Genomic DNA, 25,780 nt, shown 5'->3' on the forward strand with positions numbered 1-25,780 from the left:
GAAAATAAGGTCAGCTGGAAAAGAGTTCATTGTCCTTTTATTCTTATTCTTCTTAGGTGTTCACAGACAAGTCCAGGTTTATCCAGAGAACCATGGCAGAAGGTGGATTTGATCCTTGTGAATGCATTTGCTCGCATGAACATGCAATGAGAAGACTGATTAATCTGGTAAGGATAACATGAGGATATTTGGAAGGGTGTTTATTCAGACATTACTTCAGCTCTTGCAGATTTGCAGTTACTGATGCTTTTGATTCTGCTTATTCACTTGCGTGTACAGTTAGAATCTGGGTATCTGACTTTCTGATGAGCATTTGAGTAGTTAATACAAATGATAGCTTTCTGTTTATTTCCCAGGGATGCATTTTGACAGCATGGACAGTGTTGCTATTGAAATGTTTCTTGTAATCCTTTCTTAGTCTGCATAAAAACAAAGAAGCTACCTTGCAAACTCTCTGAGTTCAGGGTGATACCACACATACAAAGTTCCACGTACTCATATGGCAAGGTAACAATGTCTACATTTTTAAAACTAACCTTTAAAAAATTCTGAAGTTGAGAATCCACTCTGAAGTTGAGTTTTGAGTTCTCTTTCCTGCTATGTCTTTGCTATGGTTGAGCAACTTCAAGCCAGTTGTTTTACATTGCTGTCACTGTGACCTGTAAAATAGGAACGATTCTTTGCTTCTATATGGAACTTAGTTCACTGTCCATTGAAGAAAAAGCTACAAAGTGCTAATTTTTTTTTTCCAAGTAAATGTTCTTTAAAATAACACTAACAATTGTGAACTGTGAGCAATTAGGTGAACTTGATTACAACTCTAATTTGGTTAAACTGGTTTTTAAGATCAGATTGTACATCAGGTTCATTTGATGTACTTCCCCTTGTTGATTTTCATAAATTTGTGTTTATCCTATTTTCTTTCTTAGGGTCTAAATTAATGTCCTTTTAAGTTAGCTGAGTACATCAACCACTCAAGGCAGTATGTATGAAGAGCATCCTCTCTAGGATCAGGCCCTTCTTCAAGAGGTTCCTTATCAGTGTTTTAGGAAAGTTATCAGGAAAATTTTGCATCCGCTAGCCTCTGATAAGAGTAGGCTAATGTGTAAATCCCCAAAGAATGTATGTCTGGGAAGAAGAAATCAATTTGTCTGCTTGCCTTTAAAATACAACCACTTCCATGTGCATACATCCACAAAAGAACAAACTTGTTTTAAACAGCACTTTGCAAGAAGTATATATAGCTTGTTCTTGCAAATGTGTGGGTTGCACTCATATAGCCCTGCTTCACCCTAAATGTAAAATCTTGAGTGTCCACACTTTGTTGGTCCTGGAGTGTATTATTACGTTATCTCATCTGGAGTGCCAGTGGAAGAACCTAAAGCCAGGCAGATGCTGTACCTGGGTGTGCTCTCAGGGAGCTTGGCTGACCCCATTTTCCAGAATTACTTTGCTCAGAGTAAGCAGAGTTCACCACACATGTCCATAACGCAGCACTGCAGGACCTGTGCCGTTGTGTTCTCACATTGTACCCATGGGCCTGTGCACACAGAATGCCCCCTCAGAAACACACAGGCCACACTGGGAGACAACATATGCCAGACCAGGCTCTCCTAGTGGGAGGGCTACATCAGTGGCTGCAGCAGAAGGCAAAACAATCCCCCACAAGGACAAGAGGAAGTGACAAGCACTTGTCATCTCACACACTATGAGACAGACTCTTGGGCTAAGCATTAAAGCTGGAGTTGCCAAACAGCCCAGATCTGTGTAGTGGCCAACTGCACCAAAGTGCAAAATGACACCAGACAAATAGAGCATATCTGCATAGCCAATTCCATGTGCTTTATGGGCCTGATATAATTTCCCTTTGGTAGTTCCCAAGTGTGATGCAGGCAGTGCTCTCTTGATGCTCACAAGTCACTAGAGGTTGACTCACTGTCTTATTGCTGAATAGGCAACAGGCTTGTTTAGGGTATGGATGTGTAAGAAGTGGAAGGGATGCGTACCCATTTGCTGGTGTTACCAGAATTGTTCAGGTTGGAAGGTACTTCAGGAGGTCATCTAGGCCAACCTCCTGCTCAAAGCAGGGTCAACAGTGAATTCAGACAAGGTCATTCCGGCCTTTTATTCCAGCAGAGTCTTGAAAACCTTCAAGGATAGCAATTCCACAGCCTCTTGGGGCAACCTGCTCCAGTGTGTGACAGCCCTTGTAGTACAGAAGTTTCTCCATCCTCTGTTTTAGTTGAATGTATCGTACTCTCTGCCATACAGCTCAGTGAAGAGCCTTTCTCTGTCCTCTCAGGAACCTCCTTGTAAGTACTGGGGGGCTGCTGTTAGATCCATCCAAACCCATCTCTTCTCTGGGCTGACGAAGCCCAGGTTCCTCAGCCTCTCCTTACAGGACAAGTGCTCCAGCTCCTGGTGACCCCCTCCTGAATTCACTTCAGCCTGTAAATATGTCTTGTATAGGGGAGCTCAAGACTGGATGCAGTATTCCAGATACAGGTTTAAAGTGCAGGGTTGTTATCACGTCCTTCAATCTACTTATGCACTGTTTAAAGGTCAGTGCTGTTGCCACAAGGGCATAGAAAATTGATGCTTCTGTGGAGAACAGTTGCCTCTTCTGTGGAGCCTTTACATCAGGGTCCAGCTTCCCAGTCAGAGGCACAATTTCAAAGTATTCAGCGTTCTCCCTGCTACCCCCATATGGATGCTCATAGACATGTTCATTTCCAAGGAGGATTTTCCTCTGGTCCTCCACATGACATTTGCTGTATTCCACAGTTGTGTTGATTCTGGACCTGGAGGTTTCTGGACACGTAGAATCATTACGGTTGGAAAAGACCTCTAAGATCATCAAGTGCAGCCATCAACCCAACACCACCATGCCCACTAAACCATGTCCCAAAGTGCCACAACTATACATTTTTTGAACACCTCCAGGGATGGTGACTCCACCACTTCCCTGGGCAGCTTGTTCCAATGCTTGACCACTCTTTCAGTAAGAATTTTTTCCTGATGTCCAATCTAAACCTCACCTGGTGCAACTTGAGGCCATTTGCTCTTGTCCTTTCGCTAGTTACCTGGGAGAAGAGACCAACATCCACCTCACTAATAAATGGTGACAAAGGAACCTCCAGTACCAAGCTTCAGGAAGTTGGGAGGTAGAAAGGAGGATGCACATTGGTTGTCCTTTCCTCTGAGGCTTGTGAGATGCAGATCTGAACCAGTACGGTTCAGACTTTTGACCCCCATTCAGCACTTTTTATCTTTTCCTTTTTTGCTAGAACATACTGACAGGCAGTGACACCCATCAGGCAGTTCTCTTTATGTTGTAGCTGGAGGATTCTGGCTATGAACGATATAGGTGAATTGTGTCCAAAGTCAGAAGAAGTGCCACAAAGGTCTGTGAGATTTTGTTCCTGGGCTTCTCCATACAGTGTAAGATGGGTGCAAATGGATCATCTGGGAGCATACTATCCTACACTACGTTCCTACATTGTGAAGGTAAACAGAACATATCATAGGTGCATGCTCTTGGACAGTTACCAAGAGCAGTCTGACAGTGTTCCTGTGTAGCTGCAAGAACGGAGTTTATTGCTGAGTGTCCAGCTTCCAAAAAGATCATGCCAATTAGCACTTGAAACTGTGAGGAGTAAAGGGAAATGCCAGATTTCATCTATCCTAAAAAGCAAAGCAGATGCTTCTAAATATTTATAAGAGCAAATCACTAGCTGGGATAATTCAGCAGAATCTAGAAAGGAAAAAGTCTCAGTCAGCAGCCAGACTATCCTCAAGTAATCTGTTGCATGTTTTTAGCAGGAGACTTGCTAAACCTTCATTATTGCATCTGTAACTTTTATGCTGGAGTAAGAGTTTGCTTTCTAAGTTGCTGTTTTGTCACTCAATTTTACACAACATAGGCAAACAGGAATTTTACTATTTGTTTTAAAAGGAACCCTTGGACATTGGTTCTTGAAGTTGCCAAACCCCACAAGTGTCAATGGAGACTGGGTGCCCACTACCTCTAAAAGTTGGATCCTCAAAACGGTTACTCCAAAACCATTGTGATACAAGAAAGCTAGGCAATCTGTAGGTATTCGGCCGGGGGGGGGAAATATCCGAACATGCTGTATACCCAGTGTGGTTCCCTTTATGTACTTAATTGTTGATTCTTTTTAACCTAGACAGATCTAAAACACACCAGAGCACATTTGAATGGTGTTATAACTGGGAGTGCTTGTCAGGAGTTTGGAGCAAGTTGCGTAACAAGGTGGTTGTAATTGTCTCCATACCGAGCATTGTAAATCCAGAGGTTCAGAGTTAAGATCAAATTTAACAGAATATCAGTGTAATTATAAGAGATGCCCAAGTGTGGAAATGTACTTTTAGGATTCTTCAGTCTAGTAATGACATTGTGCAGAACTGCCATGAATAATGTAGACTTTAGTAACTTGCACTTGGGTTAAAGTAAAGTAATTTTTACAGACTAATTTGTTTATACCTGTATAGAACAATATTGATAAGAATTAAGGCTTCTGCTAATGAAGAAGGCATGCTATATTCAGTTATCACAGTTACGTAGAGTTAAAAATACATACTCAGATACACAAGATTTCTGTTAGAGTTAACTGTGTGGGAAATTTGAATGACAATGCTATGCCAAGGTCAGAAGGAGGTCAAAAAGTTTGACTCTAGAACCTGAAGTTCTCATTTTGATTCCCAACATGTTACTTCTGATGTCTAATTTAATTACTGTATTTACTTCGAAATTGTAAGAAAATGTATTTGGCATTCGAAGTAAAATTTGTGGATGAATACATTGTATTTATTATATATAGCATATAATTTAAATCTCTACTTGAAATGCAGACTTCAGTTCATCTTGTCATTACAATTAATGCTTATACAATGAAAAAAGAAAAGCTGTTGTCATTTAAACTCTTCTTCCTCTCTGTTACTAGCAACACTACAGAAAATTACAAACAAGCGAGCTGTTTTTTTTTAAAAAAACTAACTCTTACTAAGATACATCTTGATTGTTTTTCTGTCCTCCTTTTTGCTTGATTAAGCTGGGGTTTGTTTTGTTGGGTTTTTTCTTCTTAGTTTGTAATATGAAGATTTTCTAGATAGTGGACTGTAGAACTCTAATGCGCATGATATTTTTAAAAGATTTTTTGCTGCTTATTAGATTACCTGGGAGATACTGTTCATACCCACAGTTCTTAGAACTTAATATATATGTACTTAGGTGGTATTGAATTCTCTTACGCTGAATGTTCTGTCATTTTCCTGAAGTGGATTTTTCAGGGTTGTTCTTGGCATCAAAATATGACAATTTCAGACACGGTAAACTTCCGTATTATGGCCACTGTAAATAATAAGCAAATATTCCTAGGAAACAACAGAAATCTAAAGTCTTGGCCTATGACTTCATAAATATAATTTCTAGTATGTAATACCTATGGCAACATCTGTTATGATTTGTTGATGTGTAACAATTTGACTATTGTATGTGGGGCTCACTATTTACTCTATGGATATAGCAGGTAATTGGGAACTTCCATAAGAGGGAGTAAGCATAGATGAAAAAGATCACAAGACTTTCCACCCTCTGCAGATACACAAGAGTTCTCAAAAGACAATGACAAGTCTGTTAGCTTGTATGACTTTATCTCCTGTTTAGTCTCTTCCATCTGCAAAACTTACTTTGAGAAGGAGAGACAAGGATCAAGAATGAAGAATAACAAATGGCATCAAGTACTGTAGTGGGGGGTAACTCTGTAAGGCAAGGGGCCAGTTGTTTGGAAGAGTCACAGTGAAGGACATTCTGTGGTATCCAGAGGAGACGGTTCCTGTCTTAGTTGTGGCAAAAGATAGCAAATCTCTAGATAAGAAAGATATTATACTTAAATCTTTGTATTTCCCTTTTTTTTTCACTTCTTTTGTAAAATAAAAATCTGATTGCACTACGTTACTCCTCTGGATTTTTCTCTCTCAGTAAGCATGGACGATCCATGGAGTATCTTAGCTAAGTCTCAGTTCAAGTCTGAAAACTAGACTGAAAACACAGTGTATGTGGTTGCAGGGGATAATCATACATAGAGCATCTTCCATGAAGCCTGAGACCTGTGCCTGACTACTTAGAGTGGCCAGAAATGTCAAAGCAAACCAGTAACACACATAACTGTGTGATGTAAACGTCCTTTTTTTTTTTTTTCACGGTTTCTGTAAAGCACAGGGGACAGAATTCTCTCATGCTAGTTTCTATGAAAATGAGCAATATGTTCTTTAACCCAAAACATTTGTAATTCTGTAATACAAAAGCACCCATTTTGATGAACTGCCAGCAGTTCTACTGTGGAGTTTTGATGGCGTTAGAAACCCCTGTGGGAATGACAACCTTGTGCTTTGTTCTGTAGCTAATTGCAAAGTAATGGCCCATATCTAGTTATGCTACTGTATCAGAAGGCTTGAATGTCTCAGAAACTCTGGGGCATACGAAGCAAATTATTCTTTATTTTAATCTCTCCTGTATTTTGAGGTGTCACTAGATTTTTATAGCAAAATTTGCAAATTCTTAAACTGTTTCAGTGCAATTGATTCAAACACACTTTTGTCAACCAAGTTTCCACGTAATTCTCCTAGCCAGGTCATTTTAGAGTCTTACTATTATAAACTGGCATAGTCTGAAATAGTATCCAGCATAGCCATGAATCTTGGCTGAGGGAGACTTTGTGCAAACAGCACAGAATAAACACAGATGACTGAAATAGATCTGCGTTGTGTGTTGCAAATGGATGAAAAGCTCTCAAGATGTCAGCACGGCTAAGCCGGACTTAAATAGTCCCTCAGGCAACCAGCAGAAGTGAGTTACCTTGCTGATGTAGCCTTCTACTGAGGGCACAGCAGAACTATACCAAGTACATTTATGATAATTTAAAGTGACCTAAGTATGGAGGTTGCCCTGGAGACTTCTTACACATGTTCCATGGCATTTGCCTTCTAATTTATTTATTTATTTTTAATAGCAATTCCTACTGCTTCTAGTCAATAGTCCTTCTTAGCCAACCAGCCCAAGAGCAGGAAATTGCATTTTGCTCTCAACTTGCCTCTTTTTTTTCCAGACCTGTGCCTTCAGTTCCAAATTTCTTGGCATTCAAGCTGGTTCAAAAAAGACCCAACAGCTGAACCTTAGGTTGCTCATTAGGACAAAGAAGGTATCATCCGTCCAAGATGCAGCAGAAAAGACCTCGTAAGGCACTAGTCCAAAAAAATGAAACATAAGGTAGAGTGGCAGGGTGTGAGCCTGCTCCTGAGCTCTCTTGCTCCGCTGACTTCCATTTCCCTGCCTTCACTGGGTGTTCAAGGTGCTGGTGTTGCACAGGTTAAGGCCCGAAAACTGTATCACAGAATTCATGCACTGCTAATGGTCTTTAACCTAGAAACTAGTTCTGGATTGAGCAGTATAAATGGAGACAGGGAAGTGGGTGCTTAAAAAAAAAAAAGCTGTGAAAAATGGTGTCCACTAGGGTCTATGCCTATGGAGACCATTTTTTCCTATAACGGTTTAGGTATCAGGACTTAACTGAAAGTTGAAGGTGTCTATCATTCTTTGCATTTCCCATTCCTGATCCTTGTAGTATGCTGGAAGCTGCTGCTTCTTAACCAGTATATATTAAAAAAAATAATTTAAAAAAAAAAAATCTTAGTCACGCCTCATGACTGTCTCAAAGCATACATAGTGTGACAGTATTGCAAGCAGTATAGAAAATTATGTGTTGAAAATTCTGTCAGCTTGCTATTCCAGAAGTAATTAATAGCTATAACCTATATTATGAACGGCTGAACTGTGTTTGATGATCAGAGCCGTGTTGTAGCTGTCTTACTTGAGGAAAAAAGGAAAAAATTGTGCTTTTTGTCTCAGGCCACGTGTGGATGCAATCAACACTTAGAGCAAACTGTACTTATCTGCTGGATCTCCTAGTTCTAAGCCTTTTCCTCAAGGCTGTCTATGTGGGAGGACCCTTTTCATTTGCTAATATGCTCATTTTGCAGAAGATACTCAACTGTTTGGTCAAAAAACCCACATGTATTCTGTTTTTGTATTTTAGATACAAGTTTGCAAATGCTTTCTTGGGAGATCTATATATGTTGTTCATTAATGTTTTCAGATGCCTCTGTAGTAATACTGTGTAATATTCTATCTCATCCATTTGTTGTCTAGTATTTCATGCACTCAGAGGTGCTGTGAGCATCTGGTAATGATCCTGACTATCATGCTGCTTCATGTTCTTTTCCCTGACTCTCCCAGTTCTGCTAATTCATTCTGCTTTGCATTCACTAAAAGTAGGATGCCAAGTCCTCAAGGCCAGAAAAATTATAAAATGAAGTACCAATAATAGTCATGCAGTTGTAGGAAGGTGAGGGGAGTGTGGAAAAGGGGGATCTGTATGATTCCGAGGTGAAACAGCAATCCCAGGAGAAATGAGAAAATAAAGGGAAGAATGAATTCTTGCCTGAATCAGGACTCCTATTTGCACAGTGGTCCCTCTGACTTACCTGCTGCATCTTCCTCCATAAAATTTCTTGTCTTTCAGTATGAGAGTTAATGTTCTCCCTCTGTCATACCTGGCTGGTGGTTCTGGGTCTTAAGAGTTGATTTGTAATCTAGGAGGAGTATTCTGAAAGGTAACAATCATCTTTTTCTCTCATGCAAATGGGAGAGAAAATTACTTGTCACCTTACAGGACCAAACTCCATATTTTTATTGCAGCTGTTTTTCTGTCCCTGTATGAATAATCATTTATTTTATTTTAATTCTGCATATGCTCATAGAAAATGTAGGAGTGGGGAAGGCAGTGTTCATTTCTTCCTTGTTCATTCCTCGAAGAGAAGCTAATGTAGTTTAAGAGACAATTTAATTCCATATTATGCCCTTCTTTTCCCCTTATTTTTCTCTTATTTTTCTTGGCCAGCTTGTAGCACAATAATGCATGTAGGTGTCATGTTTTGCATCTTTAAATCTGAAGTCTATGGATAATGCTACAATTCAATTTGCAACCTGGCTTGTATTCAGGACTGGCCTATGCTCTGCAGCGATTTATTTATCATGTTGTTTACTAAATCGTTTATATACTTTGGATAGAACAGACGTGGCTGCCAACAAAGCTTAAAGAGTGATTTCATTACCCAGAAGCATGATAACGCAATTGAGAGTATGCCATGGTGTTGTCATCTTCTGGCGTCATTAGAGAGAAGCAGCAGAGCTTACAACTGGTCTAAATTGCAAAAAAGTGTTTTCACAAGGGATGATATTTTGCCTTTGTTACCACATAAAATTTTCTATCACCAGTCTTTATGATTCCATTTTAAATTTACTTTTATTCATGGGATAAATGACCATATCAAGTTAGTTATTTGTCCTTGCTTTCCTACTTATCTATCGTTTCCTTTTCATTGACACCATTATCCATTTCTGCTGTCTTATTTTTGTACCTAATTTATCTGTTTCTTTCACACATCTCTCTGGGCTTTCTTCCAGCACAGTTTTTTGTATGGATGGAGGTCTTTTCCTGACCTGGCTCATGAACTTGCTAATTTTTCATTCATGTCTTTTCTGAGGACTTATTTCTGCTTTCAGCTGTCTCAAAAGTTACTCTAAAAGGCAATTATTTTAATTATCCCTACATAAATAATTTACTTTCATCTCATCTGCCATTCACACTAGACTTCATTGATAATTGCACTGTGTTCCTGCCACTAGTCCTGTTCTTCTTGTTTTGTCACCTCTATTACACCATTTCTGGAGCTGGAAAGTGCTTTTGGACATGGATTGTGCCATTGTTTCTTCTGAAAAATGACAAACTGGTGAGCTGTCTGATCATTGGTATCTTCCTGATACTTGTATGCTTTGTCTTTTGGTTTTTGTTTTTTTTTTTTTTTTAACTTAAATAATACACTTAACTCTTAAAAAGAGAAAGCGTTCATATTGGATAGGAACTCTTAATCTTTTTTCTGGCAAGACTCTATTGACTTTAATAATAAAAAATAAATTTGTCAGAGCAGAGATTGCAGGACCAGTCCCAGGGTTTGTGAGACTGTTGAACTCTGGGGTAACAAATTCAGAAAACTCCTCTGAAGAGGAAGCAAGGGAATTGACACGAGAATGAGTTACAGTGAAGGCAGGCAGAAGTCTGAGTTTCCTTCTCCACAGTAGCTGTCTGTGATGAGCAGTAAATGCAAAGTAGCTTAACATCTTTCACGGGAAGGCTGAAATGATCCCAATGGCTGAGGTCACTGTATTGGAAAAACAAGTTCCCTGTTTACCTAGATGAAGCTGTTTCACTGGGCTTACTATTTCACTTGGACTTCAGTGATTTTGTGGAGCAGCTAACATGCAGTTAGTTCACACCTTGTCTTTGCCACATAGTGGCATGTTTGTGTGCCCATAGTAGGTTTGCACATGGAAAAATAGAGACTTTACTTAATATAGTGGGTTCACAAAAAATTTCCAGAGGCCAATAGCGGTGTCCCTTTACTGTGACTGTTCACGTTTTGTTCGTGGCTGGGGATTGTGAAAAGTGGTGGCTCTTATTGCTAAAAACTGTGCAGACTCCTGTCAGAACATGGGATTTGTTGTAAGAGCAGCAGCAGGACACAGACAGGTTTCAGGTATGCTTGATGGGTAGATGCTGTTGATCCACAAGATAGCATGTTAAAACTGTACTTTATATATAGTGTCAAAGGAGCAAAAAAAAAAAAAAAGGAAAGGAGAAGCCATTTCAAGTTGGAACTAGGAGCCATTTGAAATATACTCTTTATTTTTGCAATGCAGAATTTGAGTGTCGTGGGGAAAGAGCAAGAAAAAGCCCTTTTCTCTCTTACCACTAGAAGTAACTCGGTGTCTTTTTTTCTCAGCATTGTGTTGGGTTTATGTTCAAAATATGTCAGTAAGTGGACACTGAGTTGCTGTAATTCAGCCACTGTTGCCTCCCAGTTCCAAGACCTTATGAGGGGCTTCATAGAAAACAAATACTCATATTGTCCAAGAGTTAGTGGTGTCCAATTGTGGTTTGGGAATTATTATTTTAAATTATTTTCATTTAATCTATTCAAGATTTAAATGTACTTGGAGGGAATTAAAGTTCACAGTTGTATTTTAAATAATGTGCATTTCTAATTAGTATTTTTACTTGTATTGCCTGCAAGTTTGCAGTGTATTAAAACTAAAAATTTTGGAGCCTTTTTAGCTCCCTTTTAGCTTTCATGCTGTTTACAATTTGTGTTTACTTCATTTTGGACAATAAAAGATAAATCAGTTAAATTTTTGGCTCACATGCCCTAAGCCGTTTATTGTATTTGGATGACAAACCACACGGAGATGTTAAAATTCAGATATAATCCTCTTCATTTAAATGGAAGAAAATAATAATTTCTGTAAATATTTAGTGTTCTTTTTAAGGGCCTGTTCCAGAATATACTGAAAAATGTGAAAAGGCTGTTGCTGACTTTAGCAGGTGTCAAATCAGGCAGTCAACTATTAATCTTCCACTAAATTTCACATTTTTGACAACACAAAGATCTCTGAAATATGAATAAAACCTTTAAGTATGTAAGAGTTAGCGTAGTCTAAGAATTACTTTTCCGTTCAGACTTTTCTCATCGACTCTGTAGTGTTCTCAGTCTGAAAAACATTGAGAGTATTTGAAAAGTCCTTTTAAGGGTTTTGATGAGAAGAGGGAAGGTCTGATTGAAGTTTTTACTATTATTCCTCAAACTTTCATCCAAACTCCCCCTCCACATTGGAACAGAAAATCTGAATACAACAGACTGTTCATTGCCAGACCGTGATAACTGCTCTTTTTTCAATTACCTTACGGTTGAAATGTCTCACACACAATTTTTTTTCCAACAGTTCCTATGTCCCTTAAGGGTGTAGTTACCAAGAGAGTGCTAATTAGTAGAAGGAGCATTCTTGTTTCAGCAAAAGGCATTACCTTTCCCAGCCATTCAGCTTATGTAATCATTTCATACACATGCCAGGATCGTTTCTCATCTTTTGATTAATCGAGTGACCACAAGGGATCAGATTTGTATTGGGTTACAGAGTTGGGAACTACTTCACCCGCGTGAACTAAGAAAAACCTGTTTTTACTGCTACTCGTTTTCCGTCATCTGCCGTGTTTCATCCCAAGAGAACAATATGGAGCCCGTCACTGAGCTGCTAAAACCAGATCTGTTACCTGGCTCCCTGGCTTACAGAGCCCTCCTAGAGCCTTTGCTCATGGATACTGAGGTTTTGCACGTGCTTGTAGTCAGGAGGGGAAGTGAGGGTGAGAAGGTATTTGAGTGTGTCTTTATCATATGATCTTTGGCTTCTTAAAACTTCTTTGAGTCTATGGTGGTCCTGTTCTGACCAAATCTTCTCCATCACAAGTAGTTTTTTTAGGGAATTTTTCTATTACCTGGAATAGTTGAGAAATATTTCTAAGAAATATTTGTATTGCTGGATATGAATGTAGCAGAGACTATGAAGTGTAGTTTTTTGTAGGTGGGATCTTTAAATCTATGTGACTATATGAGTATGTATTGTTTTCAGTTTAGAGTAATTTAATATAAATTCTATGATTATGTATTTTCAATTCAGAGGAATTTAATGCAAATTATAAAAAGTGCATTTTTTCCATACTTTTCTCTTGTAACTGTTTCACGGTATAACTTGAGGTTTCTAAACCTACCTTGTACAGTTAGTTTCTAAATCCCCGTGAAAAAAATTGATTGTTTGTTGTCCAAGCCCTCTGGAAAGCACAGCCCCATTATCAAAGTACAGATGGCTCTCTGCTTTGTAAAGGTTCCTCTGTACATTGTTCCTCCATACAGAAGCAGAATTTTTTTCCATATTAGCAGGATATAACCTAATGTAAGAGCATTTTTTTCAGCAGAGATCAGTAGAACAGCTCCTAATGGTATTTTTCTTAAGACTGTTTGCTTACTGTAATATTTCTATCATTGGTGTTTCCAGTAGTACTTTTCATTCTAAGGTCTTGGAGCCTGTCCTGTCTTTTGTAAAATCATCAAGGGTGCCTGCAGGTTAAAACTCAGTATCTGAGTGAACCCTCTGGGCCCACAAAATCTCCAAGATTTAATACTTACTCTGTCTTCATCAGGGGGCCTCCTACATCAACAGGCATTTCCAGACAGTGTGAAGGCTTTTCATGAAGACATTGTTGATGGTGAATGACAAAGCATGTGTAATCATGGTCACTGCTGAGACTGCTTTTCAAGAAAGCATAGGTGTAGCCAGAATATCTTTCTGTTGTTGAACAAGCTTCTCTGGTGGTTAACATATTCATGTCAGTCAAAGCCGGAGCTCCATCATTTTATTTTGTGTGGTAGCAGGGGAAGCCTGCCTGGTAGGCAGGTGAAGGAACAGGATGTTAACAGCGAGAAAAAGTACATGCACCATTTTTTGGGATGGTTTTTGTAGAGACATTAATTGAATGGTTTAAAAAAGTTGTGTTTGGACAGAGTATAACATTTAAAATGGGAGATAACTACATTGTGGCTAGAACACCCCAAGGTAGCGTTGTCTATCTGGGCAAACTAGAGGAGTACTAGCCATCCTGGGGACAGAGCGATAACTAGATGCTATATGCTTGTTTGATGTTTCTGATCAAATACCTGTAGAATTATAGAATCATAGAATAGTTTGGGCTGGAAGGGACCTCTAAAGGTCATCTACTCCAACCCCCCTGCAGTGAACAGGGACATCTTCAGCTAGATCAGGTTGCTCAGAGCCCCATCTAACCTGACCTTGAATGTTTCCAGGGATGGGGCTTCCACTAACTCTCTGGGCAGCCTGTTCCAGTGCTTCACCGCCCTCCCTGTAAAAAATTTCTTCCTCATATCTAGTCTAAATATGCCCTTTTTATAGTTTAAAACCATTACTCTTTGTCCTATTGCAACAGTCCCCACTAAAATTACCCATTTTAATTCTGGACATCATTCTATGTTGAAGAATACCTCTAAACTGTGTTTTACAGAGTAGGGATTATAAATTAAGCCCCTTCCAGAATTAAACCCTTATACAAACAGAAGATAATTATGTTGCTGATCTCTTTAAAATATGGCTATAGTGATACCCAGTTTTCCCAGTTCAGGAATCTCTCAGTGTCAGATATTCCAGTTTGGTACTATTGCTAACGTAAAAATTTCCCTTTGAGAATGAATTCCAAAGTTTGAAAATAAAACCAACTTTTACTTGTATATAAGAAGGGCAGAAATATGGTTCATTTGTTAGATTTTATTATTTTTTAAATAAGGTAAGTAGAAGTCTTTTGTTTTAATTTCCTCTGCTGTTGTTTTTAACTATAGAAATAGCTGAAAGGTTAAATCCAGCCTTCACAGTACTTCCTAAGGAACTTCTTTGTAGTCTCAGTAAATCTGTTAATGGATCTTAATATATTAATGAAAGAATGGATGTGATCAATCTTTAGTTATTTTTTCTTTCTCAAATGCACCAGTCATCAAAAATCATGATGATAAACGAATGAGCTTAGCCTTTTCAAATTGTCTTCCTCCTTTGGTAGCTCATCTGTTTCCTTGATGTGCTTTGCATAGTATTATGACTACATACAGCAAATCAGTTATGCCAATACAAGGGGAAATTTGATTTGTAGAAATTATTCATATATTTCTTTCATAAGGAACATCATCTTTTCTTCTCTTTTACATTTGTATACTTACACTGATAATAAACAGATTAGCCTGTTGTGACAAGGAATGTTGGGATTTGTGACACTACTGTGACATAAAACCTGTCAAAAAGCAAATGTCAGTTCTAATCAAGGCATTGTAACAATTCTGTACTTTAAAAAAAATGTATTAATCTGTGTAGGTTACCTAGGAGAGGATAAAACTTATTCCCATAATACAGCAGATCAATTCCCATCCATTTAACCTCTCTGTGCCGGATAAAGAATGTGATGTTTGTCCTTTTTTTGACTCTGTCATCTGTAAAATAGTTACACCGACTTGCAGGTTCGCCAGTGTTGACTTCTGCAGCAGTTAGCAAGCTTACCTAGTCTGTAAATGCAAATAGTCGTTACAGTTGCTAAAAACATTTTAAATTTTACCAATCGGTAAAGAGAAAAAAAACCAATAACACTCATATTAATATCTGCTTTTAAAAAAAAATATCTTGGATGGAAAAAATAGTAAATGCTAAGTTTTAAATAAAAAAAATTTAATTTGGCTTCTTCGTGCGTAACCATTATCACAGCCTGATCATTTATTGTTACATAATCACAGAGTATTTTAATGTTACTTGATCTAGATAATAGTAGTAACACCTATCCATTATAAATCCCAAAGTGTGTGCAGAGAGTATATCTGTGTGTAACAATGTATATATCTCTATAGATTTTTCACTTGAATTTTAGAAAGCATTCAGTGGCTGCAACCTGTGTGGAAGGAGTAACACTTTAGTCAGGTGATTTAAGGGTATTATGTAAATAGTGTTCAGAAACTACGTCCATACCCGGGATTCTTCACACATCATAAGCCAAGTGCAGTGCAGTAAAGGATCAGTTATAATCTTCCTTATCTTGAACTTGTGCTCTGGCATTATATTAAATTGTGATTTAGGTAAAAGCTGACCAAGTCTCATTGCTAACTGTCACACCTTTCTTCTTCTCTGTTTCAGCTAAGACAATCCCAGTCGTACTGCACAGACACAGAATGCCTTCAGGAATGTGAGTAACTATTGAGATCAGGTGCATATAAGTAAAATAAACAGTAGTAGCAATTAAAATACACTCTGACTGGTCTTTAAAATGCAACAGTTGATGTAATGTTACAGGAATATTTTACATGACATTAAAATGCTACAGTACTACAGTTGTTATGTGAGGGAGGTAATTTCTGACAATCTGCGATCATAGAATCACAGAATGATTTGGGTTGGAAGGGACCTTAAAGACCATCTAGTTCCACCCCCCCCGCCATGGGCAGGGACACCTGCCACTAGGCCAGGTTGCTCAAAGCCCCATCCAGCCTGGCCTTGAACACTGCCAGGGAGGGGGCAGCCACAGCTTCCTTAGGCAGTCTGTGCCAGTGTCTCACCACCCTCACAGTGAAGAATTTCTTCCTAACATCTTATCTAAATCTCCCCTCTTTCAGTTTGAAACCATTACCGCTCATCGTATCGCTTCACTCCCTGATCAAGAGTCCCTCCTCACCTTTCCTGTAGGTCCCCTTTAAGTACTGGAAAGCCACTATAAAGTCTCCCTGGAGTCTTCTTTTCTCCAGGCTGAACAGCCCCAACTCTCTTAGCCTGTCCTCATAGAGGAGCTGCTCCAGCCCCCTGATCATCTTTGCAGCCCTCCTCTGGACTTGCTAAAGCAGGTCCATGTCTGTCTTGTGCTGGGGGCCCCAGAGCTGAACACAGTACTGCAGGTGGGCTCTCAACAGAGCAGAGCAGAGGGGGAGAATCCCCTCCCTCGGCCTGCTGGCCACGCTTCTTTTGATGCAGCCCAGGATGCAGTTGGCTTTCTGGACTGCAAACACACATTGCCAGGTCATGTTGAGCTTCTCTTCAACCAGCACGCCCAAGTCTTTCTCCTCAGGGCTGCTCTCAATCGCCCAGCCTGTATCTGTGCTTCAGATTGCCTCGACCCAGGTGCAGGACCTTGCGCTTGGCCTTGTTGAACTTCATGAGATTGGCACGGGCCTCTGCAGCCTGTCAGGGTCCCTCTGGATGGCCTCCCTTCCCTCCAGCACGTTGACCACACCACACAGCTTGGTGTCATCTGCAAACTTGCTGAGGGTGCACTCAATCCCACTGTCCGTGTGGGCGACAAAGGTGTTAAACAGCACCGGTCCCAATACTGACCCCTGAGGACCTCCACTCGTCACTGGTCTCCACTCAGACATTGAACTGTTGACCATAACTCTTTGAGTGCAACCATCCAGCCAATTCCTGATCCACTGAGTTGTCCATCCATCAAACCCATGTTTCTCCAGTTTAGAGACAAAGATATCATGCAGGACAGCGTCAAATGCTTTGCACAAGTCCAGGTAGATGACATCAGTTGCTCTTCCCTTATCCGCCAACCCTGTTGTAGAAGGCCACCAAATTTGTCAGGTGCGATTTGCCTTTAGCAAAGCCATGTTGGCTGTCACCAGTCACCCCTTTATTTTCCATGTACCCTAGCATACTTTCTAGGAGGATCTGCTCCATGATGCCGATGAACACTTGTACAGCGGAAGCATTGTATCAAAGCGGCAGTGGTGAGCAGGCTGGAGGTATCAGTATACCAGCATGACCATTGACTGGGCCCCAAGCATTACCGAATCTTACTGTTAGCCTCCAAATAGGATGATTTCAATTTTTCCCTATGGAGAAAATTTGGTGAGGGCTTTATTTGTCCTCCTTACAGTCATAGCAGACCAAACAGTGAAGACTGGATATTCCGCACAGCCCCCTACATGTACACATGGTCACAGCTGTGGCTGAGCGACTTACTGTCAGTACTGTGAACACTGTACTTCACTGTGAGGGAGAGGAGATTCCCTGCCAGCTCTGACTGATAAGTTGACATACACCATGACTGCATTTCTGTTTGACTCGGCAGCTGTGTAGTTAATGAAGCAGAGTACTGATGTGTATGTACACTTCCTTGAAATTTTCTGTGAAATACATGTGAAAAGCTCTCCCAAATGGTGAGCATTACTAGGACAGTCAAACGTTACCAGTGTCTGCAGGGAAGCATAGCTGTGCAGAGGTTATGCGCTAATGTAAGCTTGCCCTGAGGTGCTCTGTTTACACTTTTCGTGGTCTAGAGGGAACATCGCCAAATGCTTATAAATAAAAATGAAGTGGATCTGGTTTTCCTATATTGCTTTACCAATTGAGCATATGAACTCACTCAATTAGCCTGCATTAGGACTATTGTAATGCTCAGAGGGAGCAGGGAGCACCTGAGCAGTGTTCCTGGAAGCAAGAGCTGCTGGTGCCTGTGTCTTCTGCAGGTCTAGGAGCAGGGCAGTGAAGGTTTCCAGTATCCTGGGGAGAGAGCATGCCTTCGATCACTCTCAGGTTCTCCCTCTTCACTCCCCAGCAAAACCTGTTTAGAGATGGGCATCTAGCCTGGACTTGCACTGTGCCCTCCCGATGTGAAACAGTCCCAGATTCATTGCCATGTTGGGCTGAAGGGGAAAGGCTTTAATCTTTCCCAGATAGCCCATAAAAAAGTGGGGCGCACATGTGCCACAACAGTGCTGCTGGCTCGACTCTTTCTTTATGGGCTTTCCAAGTTATGTAGAGTCTGTCCTAGGGCAGACTTTTTTGTCTCCCACACCTGAGACTTCTAGGTATGTGTGGTGGTTTTTTTTAGATCACAAGCATGTAGGGGAGGGAAAGAGGCAGGTGACAGGAGACAGAATATTTTCTGTATTAGAAGTAGGCAGATAGGCTGTACAGCTTTCTGAGCTTTAGTCCACAGTCAAAACCAAGTGATGGTAGGTCATTCTCACTCATGCCTTGGGAGTCTTGGCTCATCAATATTTATGAAGCTCTTAGGCTAAGGACTGTATAAATGAGTAAGTTCTGTTATGTGTGGGCACAAAGCATGTGGGATAGCTTTCATGCTACCAAACTATAATACAGTGGGGATGTGAATGGTTTGCGGCAAATAGCATTCCATCCTCAAAGAGATCGTTGCAATAACTGTCTGTGCAGATGCAAGCAATTTGGCAGCAATTGTTCCAAACCACTGGTTTGTTTCAAAAACCAAGGCAAAAATTATAGAGTAAATCCTCTCCTATGTTATTATATTGCCTTAAATTCAGTTCCAGCAAAGGTATTTTTCTGCTGATGCAATGACACTGACTGCCTGTTTGTCAAATTATTTTGTGATGCTTCTGTGATTCTGTGCTTGGGCCAACATGAGCTCTGTAAGACTTCCAGGAGTCAAAGGCAAAAACAAACAGATTGAGCCTGGAGAAGATTCTAGAGATGTTTTCAGAGACTGATTAAAACAATTCTGGGCCAGCCTTCTGTCCATTGCTTCATCCTGTTCTGATGAGCTATACTGTGATGAGCTTATTTTTGAGGTGGGTCTCCTCTTCCCTAGGTCCCACAGCTCCATTTCCTGTTACTTGCTGACTTTGATTCCTCATTTCAGGACCTCGATATGAAGAAGCTTGTTTCACTCCCACCCATTTGCTCATTCCCAGGATTTGATCTTCCCTCTGGAAGCACAGCTGGGAATGTTGTCATACACAGATTCTTAAGTTGCAAGGTTGTGGAATAACTGATGAGATGTATGTGGTTTTGTTTTGGGAAATGTCAGGGCTGTGGTTCAGCCAGTGTCACAGCAGCATCATGTGTTATGCTGTTGCTACCAGGTGGCAGTTCTCAGAAACACCCTGCATTGATTCTTCTTGAGCACACTTTGTTTTTTCAACCCTTGATTTCAGATCTTTTTTAGATTTTTGGAGCCAGATCAAAGCAGTAGCACCAAGGCTCCCTCATTTGCATTTTTGTGTTATTAGCTCTAAATTCTTATTTATGGTTGTTGGCACCATTATATTGTAGTGACTGTCCTGCAGAGAGTTTCCTGCCAGGGTCAGGACCAGTGCTTTCAGGTTTGTACTCCTACATACAGGAGGATATGAGCACCACTTCAGAGAGCATTTGGGCACTCTGCTTGATGGCTGTTCCTCTGCTGATTCCGTGTCAGAATATCTGCTGCGACAATAAAGCATGTATCAGAGTCTGATGACTGTTCCCTCCCTTTCAGTGGGTGCCTTGGAGAAAACAAGCTGCAAGTTTTGAATATGCAACACATTTAATATTCTGTTGGGATTGTTTATGCTCAGCAAATCACAAGATCTTACAGTTCCCTTGAAATGAGGAATAAGAGCGATAATTCTTTTCTGAATTATGTCTAATGCAAGTGGAGCAGGGAAGATTTCTCTGAAATGTGTAACAGTTGCAACATCAGCGATTCATCCAGCCCAGGGAGGATCCAAGCTGGTACTGAGCTGCTGTGATGGCTCATGGCCGTTCACAGTCAGCCTTCCATGTCAGAGGAAACGAGCGGCCACCGCCTGAATTTTTTCTCTAGCAATTCCCAGATGTTATGACCTGGATTTGCCACATTCATATTTTCAACACTATTCTCAGTGCTCTGCTAGCTTGTAATGTGGTCAGAGATGACCATCTCAAATGTTGTCTACTCTACGTCCAAAATTTTATGTATTTTAGAATGAATGCGTATCTGTGATTCATCTTGAGCTGTACTCATCTAGGGGAGTCACAGCAGCCTACTCTGACGGCATGAAATGTCTGCCAACTCTTCCCTCCCTTTTCTGGTAATTCCCTTCTCCCTTCCTCCACTCAAGTCCTTTTTGCCTTTCTTCAGTTTCCTTATCCCTGCCTTAGAGAGTGTCAGCTTGCAGGGATTATCTGCTGAAGGTCCCACAGGCTCTTTGTCTTCCCTGATGATTCATCTGTAAGATACCTCTCTTCATGTTTTCCTGCCTTTCTTTTGCAGAACAGGCAAGGCTAAAAACCATGAAAAGAAGGCAGCAAAAGTCAGAGAGCATGCTTTTGCCTTTCCACATGCAGATAGTAAACAGTAAAAAGATGAAAATATTTTTGCTATGAGAGGGCAGATAAAAGGCACCACATGGAATATACTTTTACAGTAAAAGAAGTGCAATCCGTCCTCTTTTTCTTTAGAGTACAGCCTCACTCTGAATGAAAAAAATTACACTTTAGGAGGAGAACTAAGTTCATGTGAGGAGTATTTAACAAGGGCATTATTAATTTGAATGTTGTATTCTTGAGATTTTAGTTGCACAATCGGGAGGTCGCTGACCTTTAATCTTTAGAAATTATTTTTACCAAACTCATGATTTTAGTAGCTTTGACTGCCTTGTAGTAGAACATTAAATGAGGTGACAAGCATCTGTCACAGAAGATTTTTTTCCCCTTCCCATTTCTCTCCGAGAGAAGACTAGTTGATGTGGCCTAGTCTCTGCTTCTATAGGAAAAAGCAAGCCAAAGAACTGTATCTTGTACGTGGAGCAACAGATAGGATTCACAATAGTCATTAACTCCCATGGGAGTTCATCCCAGTCTCGGACCAGCTCCTCATAAAGCTTTCTCTTGCATGGAGACAATTCAGCCATGGTGTAAAAAAATTCCAGGTAACTACAGGGGCAGAACTGCTCACAGGCTTAATTCAGAAATGCATGGAAATACAGGTATGCTGAGCCCTGGGGCCCAGATACTCTGAAAGTAAAGATCTTGGGCTGGATTTAGTGTTGTATGGAAAGGCAGGTTAGAGACTGTAAGTTTCATGTCTTACGAAGCCTTATTCACAAACCGGCAGTGTTGTGAGTGGCTTAGCTGTAAGCCTCCCCACAGTGCCCCTCTGCCATGTCTTAGCTGTGTTATGAACAAACCATTTTCATAGAAGAGCCTCTGTTAAAAATGCTTCCCAGTTTGACAGTGGTGAGGGTGGTTCTTCAGTATCAGCATTAACCTTCGAGGAGATTAACTCCAGCAGCTCAATGGGTATGAGTTATCTAGCGAATGTTAAATAAGAACACCTTCCAACCAGTACTGAATCCAGACTTGACTCCATAGTGAGATGATCCAAATGAGTTGAGACAACTGAAAAACCTGACAGATACAAGCATCTCTGTGGAATTTCCCTGGATGTTAAAGTTTTCAACTTGAGTAATAAAATACAATAGCTCTTCTCTTTCTAAGGTTATTCATTATAGCTTTGTATTAATTGCTCTGTATTAATTGATCATCTAGATCATTAATGAAGATGTTAGGTCTTTAGATACTATTGTAAATGGAGCCATGAAAGTACTGTAGGTAATTAACTATACATTGGTTTACGGTTCAGCTGACAACATTAGTTACAGTTTGATTATTTGAAATTATGTTTCAGGGGAGAGAAGTTGATGTTTTCAAGTGTGCAGGTATTCGAAAGAGTTTCTTGATACAAAAGGACTAACCAGACATCTCCATTCTGAGGGGATTTCCTCACCATGCTTTAATGTTTCAGCCATTCTGTATGGAATTTAGGTGTAAAATTTTTATATTGTATTACTGGGCTTCACTTTTTCATGTATCTCCTCAGCATTTTTCCCCCTCCTGACAGATACATTTTCCTTGGTGCTACCAGAAATACCACATGACCTGGATGATCAGTCTTCGAGATCTGGTGTATTGACACTGACACTTGCTCAAAGAAGCTCTCAATAACTAACTTACAGTAGCCAACAAAATTATAATCATTAGTTTGCTCCCTTCTTGCTAGAATTAGCATGTTCTCTATGTGAGGCCTAACATGGAGTCTTAAGCTTTTATCTCTTCAGTCTTATGCTTTTATTTGTTTGAGGCAAAAAACAAACACCAACATACAGATGGGGGGTTTCCCCCATAAATGTATTTTGTATCAAGTTTGATTTCTTAAACACAAAGTATGTGTCTATCATCTCCAATTCATTAGGAGTTAATGTGAACTAAGAAATATTTATGGTAATTCTGAGAATTCCAGTGAAGTCTTATGAAATAGATTCTCTTTTCAAAGGGGTAAGAGGTATGATTAAAAAACAGTGTAACACTAACCAAGAATTACTTGTCTCAAAGCCAAAAGGAAGGACTGATCAGAAGACTGAATTGAAAACGCGTTTCCCTTTTTTTCTGAAACTTATGTTGCATTTTTGTTCTCATTTTGGGGAAAGAACTCTGCTGTCAGTCTGTGTTATAACTTGAGTTTTCCTTGTCTGTAGTGCCAGGACCAAATTCCTCCAGTGACAGTGGCATCAGCTTTGCCATGATAATGATGGCCTGGGTGGTGATTGCACTTGTCTTGTTCTTACTGAGACCTAGTAATCTGAGAGGATCCAATGCAGCTGGAAAGCCAACCAGCCCACATAACGTAAGTGCATCTTCCAAGTGCCCTGCAGAGAGACCTTACAACAGCTTAAATGTATTTTGTTTTAATGCAGACTATCTTAAAGTCATTTTTTCCTTACATTATTTCTTCTGTATTTTCTTGGAACTCTGTTAACAATGAAAATGGGTAAAAGCAAAGTGAAAGTGGAATCATGAAGGCCAAGTGTGAGGCCTGGCATGGGATGGAGCAGGCACAGGTGACTACGTGTGGGTCACAGTGTCCAGGGACTGTCTGTCCCTGGTTGGAACTGCCTCCTGCCTTCTGATGTACAAGGGGGAGATCACAGCTTTAAGAGAAATCGGTAAACAAAATTACGGCATGAAACTGGGAAGGTGATCTTTGTCCTAGATGTGGGACCATGTAAAAATCCTTATCGATGCAGGAAATGGTATTGTTCTTTGATGCTCATTTACTGTGAATATTGAAAGAAGTATTGAAAAATCTTAAAAGAAAGTACAATGTTGAGTTCTTTTATTGCTAAATCCTCTTACATGAAGCACTGTTTCTAATCCTGTACATGGTTTTTTTCTTCTTTTCCTCCTTCCTTCCCCCTAGGGACAAGAACCACCAGCCCCACCAGTGGACTAGAGCAGTCAGTATTGGAAAGGTTCAGCAGCTAAAACCTTGCACGACCAAATGAACGAAGTGACCAGATTACTCCTAAACCCCATTCAATACTGTTTTCTTTTCTCATTTATATAGAGCAAAATTATCATTCAGCAGTTATCTTCATGAACTGCTTTTAGCGACTTCAATTTTAAGTTAATTTTTGCTTTGTATGTTATTACAATTCCTAGTAGATTGTAATTTGCATAATGATAAGGCGTTGCAGGGTTTGTTTGGTTGTTACTGTTACTGTGGACATTCCACTCAGTCTCTTTCTGTTACAATGATCTTAATTTCTTTGCAGTGATTTCTGATATGCATTGAAAGAAAAAGAAAATCCCTGTGCATCTATAATAATGGAAGGTTACTGACCTTTCTTCAGATTAATCCATATTTTTTTCCCATTATGCTTTGGAGAGTTATATTATGGTTGCAACTATTAGCTTAGTTAAGTGGTAAAAAATTGAAAATATTTTGTATTTGCCCTGGGTTCAGAGCAGCGTTTAGTCTGGTCTTTGGACTACTAACATAGTTTTCGGGGTTGTTGGCAAAAGCACAGATTGTCCACTAGAATTCTACTATGTGTGTGTGTGTGTGCGCACGCACATAAGTGAATGTAATAAGTGCCACTGTCAAAGCTTTGACACATATATTGGGAACTTTACACAAAAAATTATACCACCAAAAAATTTGATCTTGTTCACTAATAAATGATATATCTTATCCAATATATTTTCCAAAAAATGTATTCCAAAACCAGATTTGTTTACTTATAGACTTCATGAAAAGAGAAATTTAGTGAGAAGAACTTGGTAGAATTTCCTGCCCTGGTAATAGTCTCTTAATAATTGGTATCTTAAAAAGTTTTTAGCCATGATTCAATGTATATTGGACAGGACAAAATCATACCAAGAGGTTACCGAGGTTACCAACTTTTGGTATACAAGACATACTGGATATTCAGGTTTTTTCACGTGTACGTTATCAGCAGTTCTTAACATTTCATCCTTACCTACTGGTTGTAATTGTAGAGTAACAAACTCGCAGGTGACTACATATGGCATGTCTTTTCCCTCTAATATTTGTGTGTATGTGCGGTATGTTTATGTGTGCGTATGTGTGGCTGTGCACGTACCTGTGCACATCTCCCATTGTAGCCAATGGGAATGACTTTTTTATGTACATTAATTTAAGAACATTTTAAAGATGTACAGAAAAGCAACACTGTATATTTTTCTTGATCAATTTGAAAAATTGATGAGAATAATGTAAAGAACATTTTTATGTTACCAACATGAAGCTTCTTTCTGTAAAGGTCGGTAGAACAGACAGATGGGAATTCAAAGCCTTACTTTACAAACCTTTATTTCATGAGGACTTTAGTTACAGAGCTGAAGGGACTAACTGTGAAGATGCATAAAGGTTTGTAGTAATGGGCTCTAACAAAAGTCTCACATCAGATCCCGTGGGTGACAGACGCAGGGTTTTGCTCCTCAGGGTAAACGGCAGGCCAGCTAAGCCTCCTTGTAAAGGTACAGCGTAGACCTGAAGAAAGGCTTCTGTAATTTGATATAGTTGCCCTTTGGATTTCTGTGGAATAGTGTGCTCCCAAGCACAGGAGCATGTGTAAAAAAGAAAAAAATTTTAAAAAAAGATTGGGCCAGGTGCTCTCGGTGACATCAGCGCAGTGCCATGTAAAGCAATAGAGCTGCAGCAGAGAAGCTGAGAGAATTTGTCCTGTTACGTCTGATGGTGTACAGGCCACAAACACTGTGTAAAGATGTCACTGGGACAAGCGGTCTGACTGTGCTTGCTTTTTGCCTTCTGTGTACATTTATGTTTGGGATACTGTTTGAACAGAACAAGTAATACAGCACCATTCTGTTGAACCAACAAGGAAACATACATAATCTCCTACACTGACCTTTTCTCCAGGGGTTTTTGGCCAGAGCGCGTCACTATCGGATGCATAGAACAGGCTTCCAATTGATTGAAAAGCCAACCAAAACAGGCTTCGTTTCAGACAGAGTGCCACTCCTCATCCTATTGGAAGTTGGTGAGACTTACAGCAGATGCTCCTCACTTGTGAGGATCAGTCTCACTTTACTTAAATGCCTATGTATGTATTTATAAAACTCACCATGTGCACCCAGCTCTAACAGTCTTGGCAAATGAACTTTTTG

At 39.9% G+C, this 25,780-nt stretch overlaps 1 protein-coding gene across 1 annotated transcript; it reads left to right on the top strand.

The window, feature by feature from the left end:
• The first annotated feature begins 92 nt into the window (after positions 1-92).
• Positions 93-23,579, top strand: SMIM14 (small integral membrane protein 14). Its single transcript, XM_009948974.2, has 4 exons — positions 93-167; positions 15,707-15,755; positions 22,825-22,973; positions 23,547-23,579. The coding sequence occupies exons 1-4, from the start codon at positions 93-95 to the stop codon at positions 23,577-23,579; spliced, it is 306 nt and encodes a 101-aa protein (XP_009947276.1).
• Positions 23,580-25,780: the final 2,201 nt, after the last annotated feature.

This window comes from Leptosomus discolor, chromosome 4, assembly GCF_034619465.1.
Source record: "Leptosomus discolor isolate bLepDis1 chromosome 4, bLepDis1.hap2, whole genome shotgun sequence".
Lineage (NCBI taxonomy): Eukaryota > Metazoa > Chordata > Aves > Leptosomiformes > Leptosomidae > Leptosomus > Leptosomus discolor.